General features: G+C 42.4%; 1 protein-coding gene across 2 annotated transcripts in view; it reads right to left on the bottom strand.

The window, feature by feature from the left end:
- The window catches only part of SASH1 (SAM and SH3 domain containing 1), a gene marked incomplete at its 5' end in the record, with an annotated part of 189,705 nt that extends 171,648 nt beyond the window's left edge, over nt 1–18,057 (bottom strand). For both annotated transcript variants that reach the window (XM_079716634.1, XM_079716635.1), the window contains one exon: nt 17,790–18,057. In XM_079716634.1, the coding sequence (XP_079572760.1) occupies nt 17,790–17,918 (129 nt within the window). The remainder of the gene's footprint in view (nt 1–17,789) is intronic.
- Nucleotides 18,058–18,956: the final 899 nt, after the last annotated feature.

Here is an 18,956-nt window from a genome sequence, read left to right as displayed (position 1 = left end):
AACAACACACAACTGAACTGCATACATCCACTTACATGTGGATTCTTTTCAATTAATATAGTACCTGTATTTTTACTTTACAGATCTTTAAATTAACTAAGCGTAGGGAAAAGTTTGTGTTCAACGAGAGATCACACTACATGGAATCCAAAGAACTAGGGTCTGAGTCCTGATTCTATCCCGTTTCAGCTTCCTGCCCTTGGGTGAGTCATTTATCAATTCTTTTGTTTTTGAGGCAGAGATAGCAGTATGCAGATTTTCGTGAATTTTTGATGGGGGTGGGCAGGGGTCAGACTCACCTACCACCGTGCTGTTCCAAGGTCAACAGATGTACTTTGTGCATCTGTTAGCAAGATGTATCCTAAGGCAACTGCTTCTTCACTTTACGCCATTTCAGCTTATGAAGTCTCAGGAACACTCTACTTTTGGATGGGAGGGTGGGTGATGGCACCTGGGGTGGGAGATGGAGAGTTGCGGGGAGACCTCTACTGATATTGTATTGACTTCGTGTTTCATTGTCACCATTTTTCAGTGTTTGCTGCTGTCAAAACTCTTGGGAACACTGCTATCACTCTATCCCTGTGTCAGCAAGCCTGTCAATCACAGACAGAGCCACCAGCCAGAAGTGACCCTCACCTTGACCAGGCACCAACAGAAATCTTTCTTTCGGCCTTGAGTCATTTCCTGCCCCAATGACAGCAATTTCTGGTTTTATATTCTTCTTGAATATTGAATCACAAACTCTAAATGTGCTCAGGGTAGCCAACTTTTGCATTTTTAACTCCCACATTACATTAGTGAGGTGTCTTATACCCTTTTTTACCCACTGCTGAGCTTGATTCCAAATTGCTGATTCTTCTGTCACTCCTTTAAGGGACTACACTCTGGTCCATGCGCTCACTCCATTGACTTCCCGAGGGCCCTTGGTGAGTATGTTTCCAAAGGAAGGTGTGGCAGCTAGGGGCCATCTCTGAAAACTTCAGGCGTCCTCTTCCTTTGGGACCATGAATCATCTTCCTCCTCAGTCTCAACTTTAAAATTTTCCTTTTCCTCTGCAAATCAGAAGTTTCTTAATAGGGTGTCTGCTGGGATGTGTAATAGTCTCCAAAGGGAAGTGATGAAGGTTTTGGCTTGAATCATTGAACTAGAGTTGGAAAAGTAATCTATGGTAATGGGCCATAGGGAGCAGTCCATTACCAGCAGGATGGGCTACAGATGATGTAGGAAATTGAATTTTCTTAACTCTTCATTTTTATTGTACTTTACAAAAACGGTTCTCTGAAAGCATTTGTTCTGAACGAATGGTAGGGATTCAAATTAATTTGTTCAGGGGTCTGAACCTTTTAGGATGAATATCCCATAAGATTTTAATTAAAATGTCCAGTAAAGAATCCACAGAGAATAACATAAAACACACTACAAATTATTTCCATTTTCTCCATACCCTCTCTTACTTTCATTCCTAACCCTCAGCAATTCCGCAAGGAGTGGTTTCTGCCTCCTCAAATCTTCCATCAGAGCTAAGATACCTGTGGCGTTCTACACAGTCTCAAAGACCAGGGGAATAAAATGGTACCAGGAGAAGCCTCAAGCAGAGGTTAATGTTTTCATCTAGAAACCCCCTTTCCTAATACAGTCCTTATGGAATACCACGATTCATCTCCCTCTTACTGGATTTGAAGGACTGAGGGCAGAAGATTCAAAGGGTGGCCCAAGGGTGAAAGAGTACAGCCTGACATTTACAGGCATCACCACCAACATTCCTTGGGGGCCATGTAGCCCCACCCCCAAAGCCCTTTGCCAGATTCTCTGACCCTCCTCCCACCCCCAGCTTATTTGCCCCACCCTAGAAATCAGTTCAAGAAATCTAGCGGCAGGGCTTCCCTGGTGGCTCAGTGGTTAAGAATCCGCCTGCCAACGCAGGGGACACGGGTTCAATCCCTGGTCTGGGAAGAACCCACATGCCATGGAGCGACTAAGCCTGTGCACTACAACTACTGAGCCTGTGCTCTAGAGCCCGTGAGCCACAACTACTGAGCCCAGGTGCCACAACTACTGAAGCCCACGTGCCTAGAGGCTGTGCTCCACAACAAGAGAAGCACCATGATGAGAGGCCCACACACCACAATGAAGGGTAGACCCCCACACATGCCACAGCTAGAGAAAGCCCGTGTGCTGCAGCGAAGACCCAACACAGCCAAAAATAAGTAAATAAACAAAATAAATAAATTTATTTAAAAAAAAAAAAAAAAGAAATCTAGCGGCAATGGGACATCTGTTTGGTCTCCGCACGCTCTCCCAACTTCTCTTCTGGGTAGTGGTTGAGATGGGGGTGGGGGCAGCAACGAGGAAGTGCTGTCCTCTTCGGAGGACTAGCTCAATTCTATCACTTCACAACAAAGATGTAAGGCACTGTTAAGTCTCCATTTCCTTATCACCCCCGCCCATCCTCCCCTCACTTGCATCTCTTTCTCTCTCTCTCTCTCTCTTTATCAATAGATATAATACAGAGAGAGAGAAACAGTAATAATAATGGTGAGCAGAAGAGGGAAAAGCTGTGGGCACTTGCCTGAGGGCTTATTTGGGTGAGAAGATGGGATACAATGCAATTTCCCGAGTCCACTTCATTCCTCAGCTCATCAGATGAGAAATGCTGGACCATCACGAAGGAAACACTTCCCTCTACCTCTGTCCCTCTTGTTACCCCCTAGCACTTGGGAGAGGAATAGAGGAGTCTGTCTTCCTCATGCCTGGCGGAACCACCCAAAGCCAGTGAGCGTTTGTTGCACAGGTGTCTGTGCTGCCCTGGTCAGGTTCTTTCTGAGGCTCACTGTTTACCTATCTTGTCAATTTTCCTTCTCCTCCTGGTCAAGGTATTGGTCCATGCAAAGTACTAAAACTTCCCTGGAAAAAGTTCTGCTTTCTTTATACCTTGCTCCTTTTCCCAACAGCTGCTCCCCTGCAGAAAGAAGATAGCAAAGCACCCATCTATATCAGTTTTCTAGGACTGCTGTATTCCAAAGTACCAAAAACTGGGGTGACTTGAAACAGAAATGCATTGTCTCACAGTTCTAGAGGCTAGAAGTCCAAAATCAAGGTTTCAGCAGGGCCATGCTTCCTCTGCAACCTGTAGGGGAATCCTTCAGTGCCTCTTCCTAGCTTGTGGTGGTTTGCCAGCAATCTTTGGCATTCCATGGCTTAACAGATGCATCACTCTAATCCTCCATTTTCATATAGTTCTCTCTGTCTATATGTGTCTTCACATCGTCTTCCTTCTGTGTCTGCCTGTGTATGTGTCCAAATTTCCACTCTGGATTAGGGGCCACTCTAACAACCTCATCTTAACTTGATTACATCTACAAAGATCCTATTTCCAAATAGGGCTGCACTCTGAGATTAAGACTGAGGGTTAAGACTTTAAGGGACTTCCCTGGTGGCACAGTGGATAAGACTCCAAGCTCCCAATGCAGGGGGCCCAGGTTCGATCCCTGGTCAGGGAACTAGATCCCACATGCATGCCACAACTAAGAGTTCACATGCCACAACTGGGGAACCCGGGTACAGCACCTAAGGAGCCGGCGAGCCACAACCAAGGTGCCTGCCTGCGGCAACTAAGACCCAGCACAACCTAATTAATTAATTAGTTAATTATAAAAAAAGGCTTTGGCACATCTTCTTTGGGGGGCTACAGTTCAACCCATACCACTACCTCACAGGGTTATAGGGACAATGGAATGAGATAATGCATGGAAAGAGCTTAGTACAGTGTTTAGCACATAGTATATGATCAGTCAATATCAGCTGCCAACAATACTATTTTTATTATTACTCTTCTCTTTCTGCCCCATAGCATCTTTGCTAAAATGGCTTTATAAACAAGTCTTGATGGCAGTCACATTTCAAAGAATATTGCAACTACTGCACAAAAATATAACCTCCAAATTCCCTGAGGAAAAAAATAACTACAATGGGTGACTGGGTAGCAAACCGTAGAATGTTCCTTGTTCTATCCACCGAGTTCTGAAGCTTCAAGGAAGCGTGGAATGTAGAGCTGCAAAGGAATCAATAAAGAAGTCCTCCAAAGAATCCGCTGACAACTGAATTTCTAAGTTCCTTTAGTTTGCAGAAAAAAATTTTTGATTCTATCTTGCACACTCTCCCTACATTGCCACAAAGAATATATGCTTATATTTTTAAAATAAAAGTCCCATCAAGGACAATAGATACACAAAGCGTTAGAAAACCATAAGCCAAAGAACCAATTAATTGACTGCTAATGGTCTAAGAAGTAGTGACTTAAAAATTAAGAAAAAAAGGTGATCGCCTTTAGTTTTAACAGATACTTCAGAATGTTGGCTCTATCCCTAGTTGTACAGCTGTGACTATCGTCACATCCAAGGCACTGCAGCAACACCAGCATGCTTTTCTCTGCACTAATAAAACTTGTTTTGATTTAGATCTTCAGGGGACACCAGAAGGTAGTGTGTCACTCCCCCCAGCCCTCATTCATTTTGTTAAGTCATTTTTCTACCAAAACAACCTTTGGAGCTTCATCAGTCCCTGCTGCCAACTACACTGCATAATTCAGTACTTATTTATCTTGACCTAACTAGCAAATTCAGGAATTTAAACCAGTCTTGCTTTGGCTTGTTCACTTGGTCTTCGGCTGATCCTTTGAAACCATCTGTAACCTAGCGCCCTTGAGCAACTCTTGTCCCAGATTTTCTTCTTTATATGTAAGGACTTGAAACAGAACACCCTTAAACTTGTCTGCAAGTAAGTCCACAGGTAAACAAATGAAAGGTTTGCGTGTCTTTTTAAAAATCTTGATTTAAAAAAAAAAATGTAAACCTAGTGTCATAAAACCAAACTCTTGCAGCTTGCAAAACTTTTTGGCTGACAATAGTAGAGTCTGCTTTTCCCAGCGTTGTGAAAGTGGGCCTTCCTGTTTTCCACAGTAGAAGAACTGGAAGTCATGAGAACAAAAGTCTGGCTTTTCTAGAATTTGTGGCAAGCTGGTAACAATGAGACACCACACGTTTGTGCTTCTCTCTGCCTCCTTGGAAGAGGTGAGCCTGCAAAGTCATGAGTGTTTGCCACACTGACCCACCCTATAGCATCCAAGACCCCAGGGACCAGGCAGCTTGGGTAGAAAATGGGAAAATCCAGACTAGGGATCACTTTCTGGCTTCACCCCCAAACTCTGCTCAAAAAATAGCAGAGCCCACATCCAGCTGGGTCTGGATCTACTTCGGAGGAGCATTTGAAAATACTGGCAAAGATATAACTTCAATGTTTCACCTCTATTTCACAGATAAAATAGATGAAAACTTAGAAGGCTAGAATTTACAGAAGCCAGAATCAACCAGAGATTGTTGAATTACGGGTAATGAAATACGGGCAATGAAATGTCAGTGTGTTTGACAAGGAAACCAGGAACCCTAGATTACTCACCAGGCTAGAGAACTGTGGCTGCCAACAAGGCTGGGTTTCTGGTAGCTATAAGGGCATTAAACCAGCCGATACATGTAAAGGACGCACCATGAAATGTAAGGAATTATATGCCAATGTAAGTATTATCATCTAATCTCTAGAGCAGAACTTCTTGAGAGTAAGGGATGTGACCTGCTGAAAATCTCTCGATGTCTAAGGAGTGTATTAGTTGTACCTGCCTCCCCTCCGGCTTCTATGGAAACTCTTCCACCATGGAAGATACCCCGCTTTCTAAAGACACAAGCTCTGGAATGTGCAGTCTTTCAGTGATGTGACAAGCAGAAGAGTGCTTTGATATAGAATGTGGAGGTTACCAGCTGACAGTCTGGTCTGTTGAAACAGTAGGTAGTTCTCTGCTAGTGCTAAAGTTACATCACGTGGATTTCAGTGTATCTTTCATGTACCTTTTATGAATCATTTGACACCTCTTTACTTTAATGCTCATCGCATAGCCTCAGTTTCATAATATCCTAATCAGGGCAAATCACTACCATGCACCAGTGTTATGAGGGGCCTTTCATTAAGTCACCACCTGGGCACCACATGTTACATAACTAGAAGCAAAATGCTGCAGAGGCGTTAATGACCTTTCCCCAGTAGGCTATGTCCTAAGCCTACACTTTTGTGGAACGTTTTCAATAAAACTGTATTTCATGATAAAATATGCTCTAAAAATGAAATGTCTTATCTCTCTAGCATCCAATGTTCATCTTTACAGACTTTCCCAAAGTTTCAAATTCCTTCATGTTTTCTATAGATGCATAGTGAAGTTACCCCCAAATTAAAATGTATATAAGTGGCATACTGCATAATAATAATAAATAATAATAATAATCTTTCTCAAACCACAAGCAATCCCATTTTCTATCACGTTCACACTGACATGTGTTTGCAGGTTGCTTTGGGCTCTGGTGGGGACACTACCGTATGACGCTTTTATAACTTCTTGATTGGAGACAGAAGATTTCTAATTAAGATGCAAAAATACAGAATGAATGTTTAGCAACCCTGACAAAAACATCAGTTAATTCAATAAAACCCTGGGAAAATATTTCACAAAAAAGTTCAAGATAATGAAAGTAGATTTAGCACATCTACATGAGCCCAGCATTCAAAAAATAAAATCATTAGTTAAGTGGATACTTTCAATATTTTACATGTTTCTAAGAAGTCAACTATTAAAAAGATCTCATATTATTGCACTACTTAGTCACAAGAGAACTGAAAATAGCAATCTGGACACCATTTAAACAGAAAATATGTTTTCATTTCAAATACCTTCTTGCCCCCAGAAAACCCTGCCTATTCACAAGTTTCATACATTTTCTCTCTCGAGTCTACAGGTCATTTTTAACACCCGTTTCCTAACATGAAACCTGAAGGTTAATACTTTGAAGCGATTTATGCATTTGTTTTTAAATTGTGTATTCTAAAAAGGACATGTGACATACATTAAATCAATAGTTAATATCAATCCTAAATTGAACATGTGGAATCAGATCATCACTCCATCTAAAGATGAGAATGAAGGGAAATTAATTCATATTCCAACTAAAGGAGATTTAACCGTTAACAGCTAATAATAATGAATATTTATGATCTGCTTACCATATGCCATGCACAGTTCTAGTGATTTAATTAATCTTACCAGACCCAATGATGTGAGTGGCTATCATCCTCATTTTACTGATGAGGAAACCAAGACATAGAATGGTTAAGGAACTCACCCAGGTCACAGGTCCACTAAATGCTGAAGCCAGGATTTGAAGCCACTCTGAACTGCTTCCTTTGCTCTTAACTCTCTCACAAAATAACTTTTCAGTTTTCTAAGAGGTGTTTAATCAATTTTTTTGTTTTTAAATGTTCTCATTCTGTTACCCTTCTCTTGATTAAAACAACAAAAAAATTAATTATTATTTTCTTATTAAGACTTCATTTTTTTAGCAGCTTAAGACTGACAGCAAAGTTGAAGGGAAGGTACAGAGATTTTCAATGTATCTCCTACCCTCAAACAGGCATAGCCTCCCTCATTATCAATATCCCCCACTGTCACATTGTGACTTACAGGAGACAGATACTTGGTCTTCTTCCCAGCCCTGGTACAGGGCTCCCAACCCTTGGAATTTGGAATGACAGGAGCATCTTTTGTCACTCATTAGGAATCCCTTCAGAGTACATCTGAGTTTATGCCAATGAGACACCTAGGCTGGGGCTCCTAGATAGCCTCAGGATGGAGCTGGTCACCAGCAAGACCAAGTAATTAGAGGGTAAGAACTTTCAGTCTCACCCCACCCTTACCCCCCAACCTCCTTGAAGGGAAGAGGGGCTGGAGACTGAGTTCAGTTACCAAAGGCCAATGATGTAATCAAGCATGCCTACATAATGAAGCCTCCATACAAACCTAAAAGGACAGAGTTGATAGAGCTTCTGGATTGGTGACCATGTGAAGATTCAGGGAGAGTGGTGCCCCAGAGAGGATGGAAGCTCCTCGCCCCTTCCCACCTACCTCACCCTAAGCAACTCTTCCATCTGGCTGTTCCTGAGTTATATCCCTTCATAACAAACCAGTCATCTAGTAAGTAAACTGGTTAATCTAACAAGTAAATTGGTTTCCTGAGTTCTGTGAGCTGATCTAGCAAATTAATGGAACACCAGGGGGGATGCAGGAACCTCCAATTTATAGCCAGTCGTTCAGAAGCACAAATAACAATCTGGACTTGCGATTGGCAACTGAAATAGGGACAGTCTTTGGGACTGAGCCCCTAACCTGTGGGATCTGACACTAGTAGATAGTGTCAGACATGAATTAAATTTGTGGGAAACTCCGTCAGTGTCCGCTGAGAATTTGAGAATTGCTTGGTGGTGTTGAAATAAACCCATCGTACTCATTAGAGTGGAACCTTTGTTACAGCTGATGAGCATACAGTGTCACATCATAATCACCCCAAATGGAAAGTTTGCATTACGGTTCACTCTTGGTGTTGTACATCTATCTATCCATCATTATAAAAATCCTCTGTGCTCCACCTATTCATCCCTCCCTCCCTCCAACACCTATTTATCCCTCCCTCCCTCCAAACCCTGATCTTTTCACTGTATCCACAGTTTTGCCTTTTCCAAAATGTCATAGAGTCAGAATAAAAGACTTTTCAGGTGGGCTTCTTTCACTTAGTAATATACATTTAGGGTTCTTCCACATCTTTTGATGGCTTGATGGTTCATTTCTTTTTAGCACTAAATAATATTCCACCACACATGGGCTTCCCTGGTGGCGCAGTGGTTGAGAGTCCGCCTGCCAATGCAGGGGACACGGGTTCGTGCCCCGGTCCGGGAAGATCCCACATGCCGTGGAGCGGCTGGGCCCGTGAGCCATGGCTACTGAGCCTGCGCGTCCGGAGCCTGTGCTCCGCAACAGGAGAGGCCACAACAGTGAGGGGCCCGTGTACCACAAAGAAATAAAAAAAAAAAATTCCACCACACTTTATTTATCCATTCATCTCCTGAAGGACCTCTTGGTTGCTTCCACGTTTTGGCAATTATGAATAAAGCTGCTATAAACAGCTGTGTGCAGGTTTTTGTGTAGACATAAGTTTTCACCTTCTGCGGGCAAATACCAAGGAGTGCAATTGCTGGACTGGACGGTAAAAATATGGCTTAGTTTTGTAAGAAAATGCCAAACTGTCTTCCAAAGTGGCTGCACCATTTTTCATTCTCACCAGCAATAAACAAGAGTTCCTGTTGCTCCACATCCTCTTCAGCATTTGGTGTTGTCAGTGTTCCAGATTTTGGCCATTGTTACAGGTGTGTAGGGGTATCTCATTGCTTTGTTTAAAAAAAATTTTTTTTTAACCCTGTGCATATCCAAAACAAGGACATCTGTAAAACTGTTAATGGTTTATCTTTAAGTGTGGCCTTTAAAATCCTCTGAAAATGGATGTAAGCCTATAGCGAAGATACTTATTCTTAAACTAGAATATTCCTTTCTTCTTTATAACAAATAACTTAATATTGAAACACTCTATTTTTAAGAGTGCCCAAAAAAGCATAAAAACATTTTTTAGCTGTAGTGTGAAAAATGTATCGGTTGACAGCAAGTCTTAGGCAAAAGTACGCAAGTCCCCCAAATTAACTAGGATAAATTTTTAAAGTAACTAGGGCTCAGGATACATACTAAAATTTTTTTATTCTGCCCTTCAATGATACTTTTAGTTAAAATTACAATTATATGCATTTCTTTTTCTTTCCCTTGTAATTCCACTTTTAATTCTGCATGCCAGGACAGAAAATGAAGCCATAGCCACAACCAGGCACAGAGTGATGTGTAGACACACTGGACCTTCCTCACTCACTACTTGCTGTAAAACCAAACAAACAATGGATGAAGCAACAAAATAAACCATGAATCAAATCTACGTCACAGACACCAAGGAGAGCCGCAAAGTATCTCTATGGACACATGGAACAAAAGTCTACAGAGCAGTCATTATAAACTCAAACGTATTCACGTTTTTACCAATCAGCTTAGAAAGGTGAAAGACAATAGGAGATCTCTTCAGAAAAGAAAAAATTAGGGATCACAGAGAGGAAAAACTATCTTATTATCAAGCTTTTGTCTTCCAAGTCTCTAAGATACTCTAAGGCCTGGGTCTCCAATCTCCATGCCAGAGTCGTCTCTATTACAGGGCTTGACAAGCAAGAAAAAATTCAAACTAGGTTATCTCTATGAGGCATCTCAACTCATAAAGAATTAATGCTACCCAGTGAAACATCTTATGGAACAAAGGGTGGGACACTAGACAGCTGCCTAGGAGCAAAGCTAATGAGGAACAGACCTACAAATTCTCAGGTCTCATTACCAAATTAAATTAATAAATAAATGAGCATACCATCTGAGAAATGACAAATCCGGGTCATCATAAAAATACATTTTATCTCAAAATTAGTCGGAAGGTTTGGTTAATTCTTTTAGTCTTAGTCTATACTCACTGGTATTAAATGGTACAGTTAATTCTTAGTCTTAGCCTCTATCCATCTAAATTCATTATTTTGAGATCAATTTTATTTCTACCCTAAGAAAAGAATGTGTGTAAACCATGGGTAAGCACATCATATATCACAGTGGGATTATGATGGTTAAGTCTGAAGCATAAAGTACTCTTAAAAAGAATACATTAAGTAAACTGCTAGTTACAGGTTTTCCTCTTATGTCCTTTATAAAACTGAGCTACAGATATGCTTATGGATCAATATGCCCAACTGAATATTTCCCTCTATTTCACTGTTCTCTAGAATTAGCTTTTTTTTTTTTTTTAATTTTTGTCTGCAACGGGTCTTAGTTGTGGCATGTGGTATCTTTCCAGCGCGTGGGCTTAGCTGTCCGGCGCGGCATGTGGGATCTTAGTTCCTCAACCAAGGATCAAACCCACGTCCCCTGCATTGGAAGGCAGATTCTTAACCACTGCACCACCAGGGAAGTCTCTAAAATTAGCTTTTAAAAGATGGTATTAAACATCATTTAGCTACAGCATTGTGTGTATATTGTTATAAATAATAATTCCCCTCTTTAAGGAACCAAATCATTTACTCCAGTATAGAGAGGCAGGTAAGTAGATATGTGTACACATAGATGTGTCAAGATAGATACTTCCTTAGAATGAAAAAAAAAATCACAACACTACAACATGCCTAAAAATCTCTTGCATTAACCCAGCCTACTCTTGAGCGTAAAAGAATTTATCAAAAGTAAATTACCATGAGGAGTCCTTGACTCCTTATAGAGTAAAATATGGGGACTAACAGAAGCCAGGTGATAGATAAACTGGTATGTTTCATAAACATTTAATCCAAGCTCTCATCTTCTCTTGCCTGGATCACTGAAGTAGTCTTCTTCCAAATTCATCACCAACTCATCACCCCCAAAAGTCACTTTTCTAAAAAGTGATCATGACACATGTCAGTTTAAAATTCTGCAATGGCTTCTCACTGAAGCCTACAGTATGACTGCAGCTACTTCAGCACTCAGGACCTGGCACCCACCTCAGTGCTCTCTGCTCTCCTATCTTTCTTTCCCTTGGCTCTGTCCAGAAGGCCCTTCCTCTCTTCTTTCCTCCTTAGCCCTCACTGGGAAACACCTCTCAGGTAAAGCCTACTCACTGCCAGGGCCCAAACTGAAAGGCATTTCTGGGACTGGACTTCCTGCACCAGCACCACCGCCAACCCTCCCCAACTCTGTGCTCTTTGGGGCGATCTGCACACTACACCGCAGGACTGGGTATTTAGGGGAGGGACAGTGGATGCTGTTTCTCCTACAGAACTACTGTCTTTCTGGAAGTCAGGGGCATGTGCGGCTAGTACTTAGTTCAATAGCTCAAGCAAAAAAGATTGACAGTCAATAGATGTCTTGATAGAGATGTGAAAGAATGAACTAGAAAACTGCAACTAGGAGTTAATTTCCAGGAAATAACACATGATCCAAATCCCAGCTCCTGTTTACTGTCTGGGTGATTCAGGACATGCACGTTTACCTCTCCACTGTAAAATGGGGACAATAATGCTCACGGGTCACAGTGAGAGGACCAATTAAGGTAAGTTTGGGAAGGGCCCCGCACAGCACCAGGACTCAGCCCTTGTGAGCACTGCCTTCCCCTCCCCATGTTGCTGCATTCTATCATTGGAAGTTGAGAGTCAACGATGGTGAACAAGGATGCAGAACAAGCCAGGTGGAAGAGGGAAGCATTACAAGGTAGAGAGCGGCCAATGAAAGCAGGATGTGGGAAGACGGAGAGCATGAACAGTTGCTTTAATGCAGAGGCCTCTTTTTAGCCTTTTTTTTTTTTTTTTGGCTGCGCCTTAGGGCATGCGGTATCTTACTTCCCCGACGACCAAACCTGTGCCCCCTGCATTGTGAGCACGGCATCTTAACCACTGGACAGCCAGAGAAGTCCCAGAATCTCTTTTGACAGCAAATTAAGGACCCCAGCCAGAACTGTAAGACTTAACTTTGGCAAAGAAATGAAAATCGGGATGTCTGAGTTCTGGTCCCTACGCTGCTGCCTCAAGCCCTTCCATCCCTCCTCTCTAAATGAGGGAGTTGAGGTCTCTTCAGTCAGTGTCTTCCGCTACATCACCCTGCAATCTCTCTATTTATATAAAAGCCATAGGCTTTCAGCCGGCTACCAGGGACAAAACGTCAAGATGAAGTTAGAATATTGGAAACTGGGGCTGACTCTCAGATTCCAAAGACCTAAAAAATTAAGTCATTAGCTGAAGGGCTTAAGACACCACCCAGAGAATATGTAAATTACACACTGGTCTGTACAAAGGAGTTTGCATTTTAAAAGCCCTCTAGGGATCTCACTGACACCTCCCCTCCCCTACACTTTGCCCAAAAATACAGAGCAAAAGGAGGGTCTTTTAAGGAAGAGGACTTCAGTAAACAGCAAGACAGAATGAACCTATCCGATAAACTTAAACAGAATGAACCTAGCTGATAACTTAACCTAAAGATAAACTTAACAGATAAACCTACTACATTCTTTTCTGTAGCTTGAATAGGAATTAAGAGTAGGGGAAGGTCCTCCATGTAGAGTTTGTCTACACAATGGATATTTTCCAGGCATTGCTAGGAAATGGGTGTAAATTGTAGGAACATAGCAGGGAAATGTAAGGTTTGGGGGAGGTGCGTCTTGCAGGATCCTGCAAACAATAGTCACTTACTAACTCCCTTCCTTTCCCTTCCCAGTGAGAACAAGTAGCTTTAAAGGCCTGATTCTGCGTTTAAGAAGTCCTCGAATTCTGGAGGAAAAATTTATGAACCATCACAAGTTACCGAATGGATACTTGGGGCTGAAAACATGATCTACCTCATCTGATAACCTCAGCAATTCCTACTCTTAAAAAAAAAAAACTACTCCCCCCCACCCCAAAAAAGAAAAAGGAATGCTTTGTCTGCAACCGGGGAGTAAAGATAAAAGAGTAGAATCCCATAGGATTCTAACTTGTTCTGCACTTCTCAACAGAAGTCTAAGCATGTCATCGTGAAAGGTGACAGGCTTTGAAAACCCAGGCAGACCACACGTTGCCGAGTTAGACAACAGAATAGCGTATTTCACAAGAAGGCCACGGTTTAATTGCTCAGGGTTTACAAACATTTCGCAATTTGCCACTACATTTTCAGTGGAAGTGCCAGGATTTAAGTATGCATGACGCAACTGTCCAAGTGGTAGCTTTGGCATAAGCAGAATTTATTAAAGTCTTCATAAATGCGCCCCGTTATAGCCGGGGCATGAGTCTTTACAGAACTGTATTTTGGAGTGGCTCCTGCATTTAAGAGTACATACTTTTTTCCTTTTTCACTCAATAAAAGCGTATTCTCAGCACCCAGTATCCATAGTGGTTTTGTAAACTCATTTTCTCTTAACTCTCTATTTACATATTCACTTGTTAGCATTTTATTCATTCCAACACACTCAAACATTTTCATGCCATAAATTATACTATCACTTCTCTAAATAAGCGTTTTGTTAGCAATTATATAAAAGCAACTGATTGGTGCTGAACTGGGCAGGACTGCATTAATTTAAATGTAAAATGTGTCCCAATGAACTCAAACAACCATCCTGTATTTACCGAGATCAATGCCTCTGGGGCAACACTCTCCCCCCTCCCCGGGTTAGAACCAACAAAATCCAAGGGGGTAGGGATGCCGAGGGCTTCTTGCTGTACTGCGCCTTCGGGAAAGAGGAGCTGTGCTCATTCATTTAAAAAAAAGTTTTATTAGTTTCTGCTTTATAACAAAGTGAATCAGTCATACATATACATCTGTTCCCACATCCCTTCCCTCATGCATCTCCCTCCCTCCCACCCTCCCCATCCCACCCCTCCAGGCGGTCACAAAGCACCGAGCTGATCTCCCTGTGCTCTGCGGCTGCTTCCCACTATCTATCTACCTTACGTTTGGTAGTGAAAAAAAAGAATAAATTTACCAAAGAAGTGCATTTTTGTGCACTGAAACCTGCAAAACACTGCCAAAGAAAATTAATCTAAATAAATGAAGAGACATGACATACTCGTGGATTGAGAGACACAGTATTGTGAAAGTAGCAATAATCCCCACACCGATCTATGGATTTAACACAATCCCTATCAAAAGCTCAGCTGACACTGTTGCTGAAATTGGCAAGCTGATTACATTTGGATGGAAATGCAAAGGGCCCCAAAAAGCAAAAACAATCCTGAAAAAAAAAGAATGAAGTCAGAAGAATTACATTTCCCAATTTCAAAAGTTATACAAAGCTACAATAATCAAGACAGTGTGAGACAACAAGGACTTACTCTATAGTACAAGGAACTCTATTCAATATCTTGTAATAAACTATAAAGGAAAAGAATCAGAAAAAGATATATAAATATATAAACATATATGTGTAAACAAATCACTGCTGTACACCTGAAACTAACACAATATTGTAAATCAACTAAATTCAATTTAAAAAAAAACAATATGGTACTGGCATAAAGATAGACATATAATCAATGGAACAGAATTGAGAATCCAGAAATAAACCCTTCTATTTATGGTTAATTTTTTTTTTTAATAAATTTATTTATGTAAAAAAAAAAAAAAAAAAAAAAAAAAAAAAAGTTTTAACCTAATAAGCTTTGAAGTTTACATTTTTACACTAAGAAGAATCTAAAAAATAAAGTAGCAACTGTGCCTGAAATCTGCTAAGTATGATGTCTGGATGTATAATTCCCCTACTACCTCTACTCTCCTAATCTTCCAAACAGCATTTGCCTAAAATGACTGGATGTCATTACATTTCTACCAAGTGGATCTGGGATAGTTAACTATGGAGCATCACGGCATCAGGCTCCTGACTGGTGGAGGTCAGAGAACTGGGGTGCAGTCTGACATTGCCACTAACAATGTATATGTGCCAGGGATCAAGTCACTTCAACCTGTCTAGGCTGATAGATGATTGCAAAATGCCATATGTTAAATACAAAATGAAGGAAATTGTGTCTTTTATCTCCGTAAGAACAGAGAAAGTCAGCTGTCAGTTTCGTGTCTTGATACATTCTTCCGAAGATATAGTTTCTTATAAACACTTGGATGGCAGCTTTCTAAAAGCAGAATAAAGATCCTTTTCCCCTGGTGACTTCTTACAGGCACGTACAAAGGACAGCAGGTAATCTATGTCTTCTTTGTCTGCTTTTTCACTAAGGAACAATCTTGATGCCCAAGACTTAAAGCACAATAAGACCTTATAAAAGATGGGAAAACATGGGTGAACACTACCTGTTTGGGACAATCTTTACCGTCTTTCAGCCTCACACCGAACTATTAGCTCTGTAAGAAGCACATATTTTCTTTTCTCCTGCATCTGCCTTTTGAATAACAGGTTTGGGCTTCTTGAGCCCCACCCCATCTTCTAACTCAGCCAAAGAACACTCTGCTACAACTGACCCAACAGCGCTGGAATCTGCCAGGGAAGGGAAAGCAAATCTTCAGAAAGTGGTCCATGCCATCCCGGCCCCCAAACGACCCTGAGCCCACACTTCAGTTCAAAGGAGCATCTCTAACCCTTCCCTCCCCAGCCCACACCCTAGTAAGGGATGCAATGTGATGTCATTAAGCCAATTTTCTCAGTGCCTGAACATTTACAGAGTGAGACCTAAGCAAGAAATAACAAGATAAGCTTCCTGCTTGATAAACTTAAAAAACAATCTATCACCACAACTTTTATATATGTTCATCGGGTTTTCTGGAATTTCACTGAAGGCCCATATTCATCAGTAATGTTAAGAAAATGCAAAAAGCATTAACTTAAAATTTTTTTAATATATATTTTTTAAACATTAGAGAGTCATTCTGAGATGCCCCACACTCTGTCTATGGAGTGGGTATCTCCCTGAATAAATCTGCTTTCAAAAAATAAATTAATTAAAATAAAATATCGGAGAGTGAGACGAGCAGATAGAAATTTTTGACCAACCTTCTCTGGCTCTCTGTACAGGAATAATCATAAATACCAAAGGACACCTGAAAATAGAATAACTGAGACTTTAGGATGTCTGGAAAGTTGAGACACAAGATCATTTGCAAGAAAAAAAATAGAAAGAGAGCTATTCTTTATTAAGCACCTACTATGTATCAGTATGGAGCACTAGCTATATATCAGCTTAGCTAAATCTCAGAAAACCTAAGAAGCAAATCTTTGCTTCACTTCTCAGGTAATGAAATAGAAAGTCAGTGGAGTTGGGTACCTTGACCAAGATCATGCAGTCAGTCAATGGGAGGGCTGGGATTTGAATCCAGGCTAACTCACTCCAAAGTCCAAAAGCTTAATGACTGTGCTACAAATGGTTTCATCATTACCAAAGAAGAGTTTTCTATAAACTACACCTCCTCCTATTAAAAAAAAAAAAACAAAAAAAAACTCCAAGTAAATCTAGAGCCTCTTCCAATGATCTACACAACTCCCAATTCCGAATCTTTCCAATGAAATTGACTTTTTAATGTGTGGAGTAAGATGTCTGACTGTAAGAACCCCACCCATCTGATTCCAGTCTACCTGCCTACCTACAGCTCCACCAAAGCAAATCTACTAATTCCTCAAGGCACTGAACCCTGAACAAGTTAAAGCTTCAACCTCCATGCCTAAAAACTATTTTTCAGAAATTATGCCAAATCCATGGGCGGGTTTAGTTACTGGACATTTCAAAATGCATGACAATACAGATTTAGAAAAATAAGTCTTATTGTTTTTAGTCCCAAACACATAACAAATATCCTGTAATTCTACAAGCTGAAAAACTGCAAACAAAGTAAACTTTCTGCGGTTCTGAGTAAGGAGATAATTGTTTTCCTCTCCTGGTCAGACAACACATGGTGAAGAGATAAACATCAGTAACATCAGCCTCTTCCCAAATCCGACTGTGAAAGCACATCAGCCAAACAGTAGTTATTTACATCTATTCTTTGAAGGACTCTGTCTTTTCCACACCAACTTCTCAGCAGGTGTCCCAGATTAAACGGTGGAATATCATACCCGATTGTTTAAAAAATATATCTTTGATGTGATCTGTGTCTGGTTATCTTTTTAATTAGGGTTTGAAATCCTAAACCGTGTGTATTTAACCCCCTAAGAGGTAGAGCCGGAGAAGGACGACCCCGACGGGTGAGCTTGTCGAGTCTGCGAGCGCGAAGGGAGCGCCGGGGCGCCGGGGGGGCTGCCTGCTCCCGGGTCCCGCGACCCGCCCTCCCCGCGTCTCCGCTTCTCCAGGTAACTCACCAGGATGCCCATCACGTCGGTCCAGAGCCGGGAGAACGCCTCGGACAGACCAGCGCCCGCCTCAGGCTCCGGCGCGGGCTCGGCTTCGGGCTCGGGCGCCGCGCCGGCGGCTCCCGCGTCCTCCTCCATGGCCGGGTCCCCGGGGCACCCTAGCCCCGCAGCCGTGCGTGCCCGGTCCCCGGCGCCGGTCCCCGCCCGCCGCGTCACCACCGAGCCGCGCCTCCGCGCCGCATCCCCCGCGGCCCCGGCCTCCGACCCGGCGGGGGCCCCGGACAGGCGCCCGCACCTCGGCTCTCGGTGGCGACGGGCCGCGCGGCTGACAGGTCCACAAACTTTCCCAGCCCGACTCGGCTCGGCGCGGCTCGGCAACCCGGTAGCAGGAGGCAAAGTTCGCACCACCGAGTTTTCCGGCGGGGAATTCTGGCAGCCCAGAAGCAACGCAACCCGCTGCAAAGGCGTCTCTTCCTGTGACGGGGACCGACTAACTAGGCACGAGACTCATTTCTTCCAGCAAGTCTGGGCAGGGCCCCGCGGGGTGACCGCAGGGCCCCCCCTCTTCAAAATGAGCTCTTCCAGCTCCACATGACTCTCTCCCCTTGATGCTAAAGAAAGCGTTTAGCAACAAAAGGTGCTCTGATGTCAGGCTCTTTGCATGGAAATGAGCCACAGACAGGAGAACAAATCGCCTGTTGAAAGAGCGGCCGCGCTGCTGTCTCCCGCCTGCACAAGTTTCCAATCACGCTATTCACTGGAACAGTTTTGGTCACAGAAACTCGAGAAAGTTAATCTTTAAGCTGCTCCTGCCGAAGAAGTTCCCAAGTAGTGTAATTACCCCGCACACCTCGCCCCCTCCTGAGGTCAAGCGACCTCAGGAATTACAGCTCTGCGTCTGGCAGCCAAGACTTGGAAAAACAAGTGTGAAAGCTTGGGCACGAGCCATTGTTTGTATCGTGTTTATTACAAGGGGGGACATTTTGGTTCCTGGGCGCCCACAATGCCATGCATTGCTAGGGGTGGCAGCTATTTAGGGGGAACGCGCTTTGGGTTTTAATGGTTCCTTTACAGTAAGGGCATAGGGAAGGGCCTTTTTCAAAAGGAAATGTTATGGTTGTAGCCATTAAGCCAGCACACCTGGGGCCCCGTGTGTGTTTTTCTAAGGACAAGATC

Source organism: Hyperoodon ampullatus (genome assembly GCF_949752795.1).
Source record: "Hyperoodon ampullatus genome assembly, chromosome: 12".
Taxonomy (NCBI): Eukaryota; Metazoa; Chordata; class Mammalia; order Artiodactyla; family Ziphiidae; genus Hyperoodon; species Hyperoodon ampullatus.
Note: the sequence above shows the minus strand (reverse complement) of the source record. Positions and strands in the feature narration are given on the sequence as shown.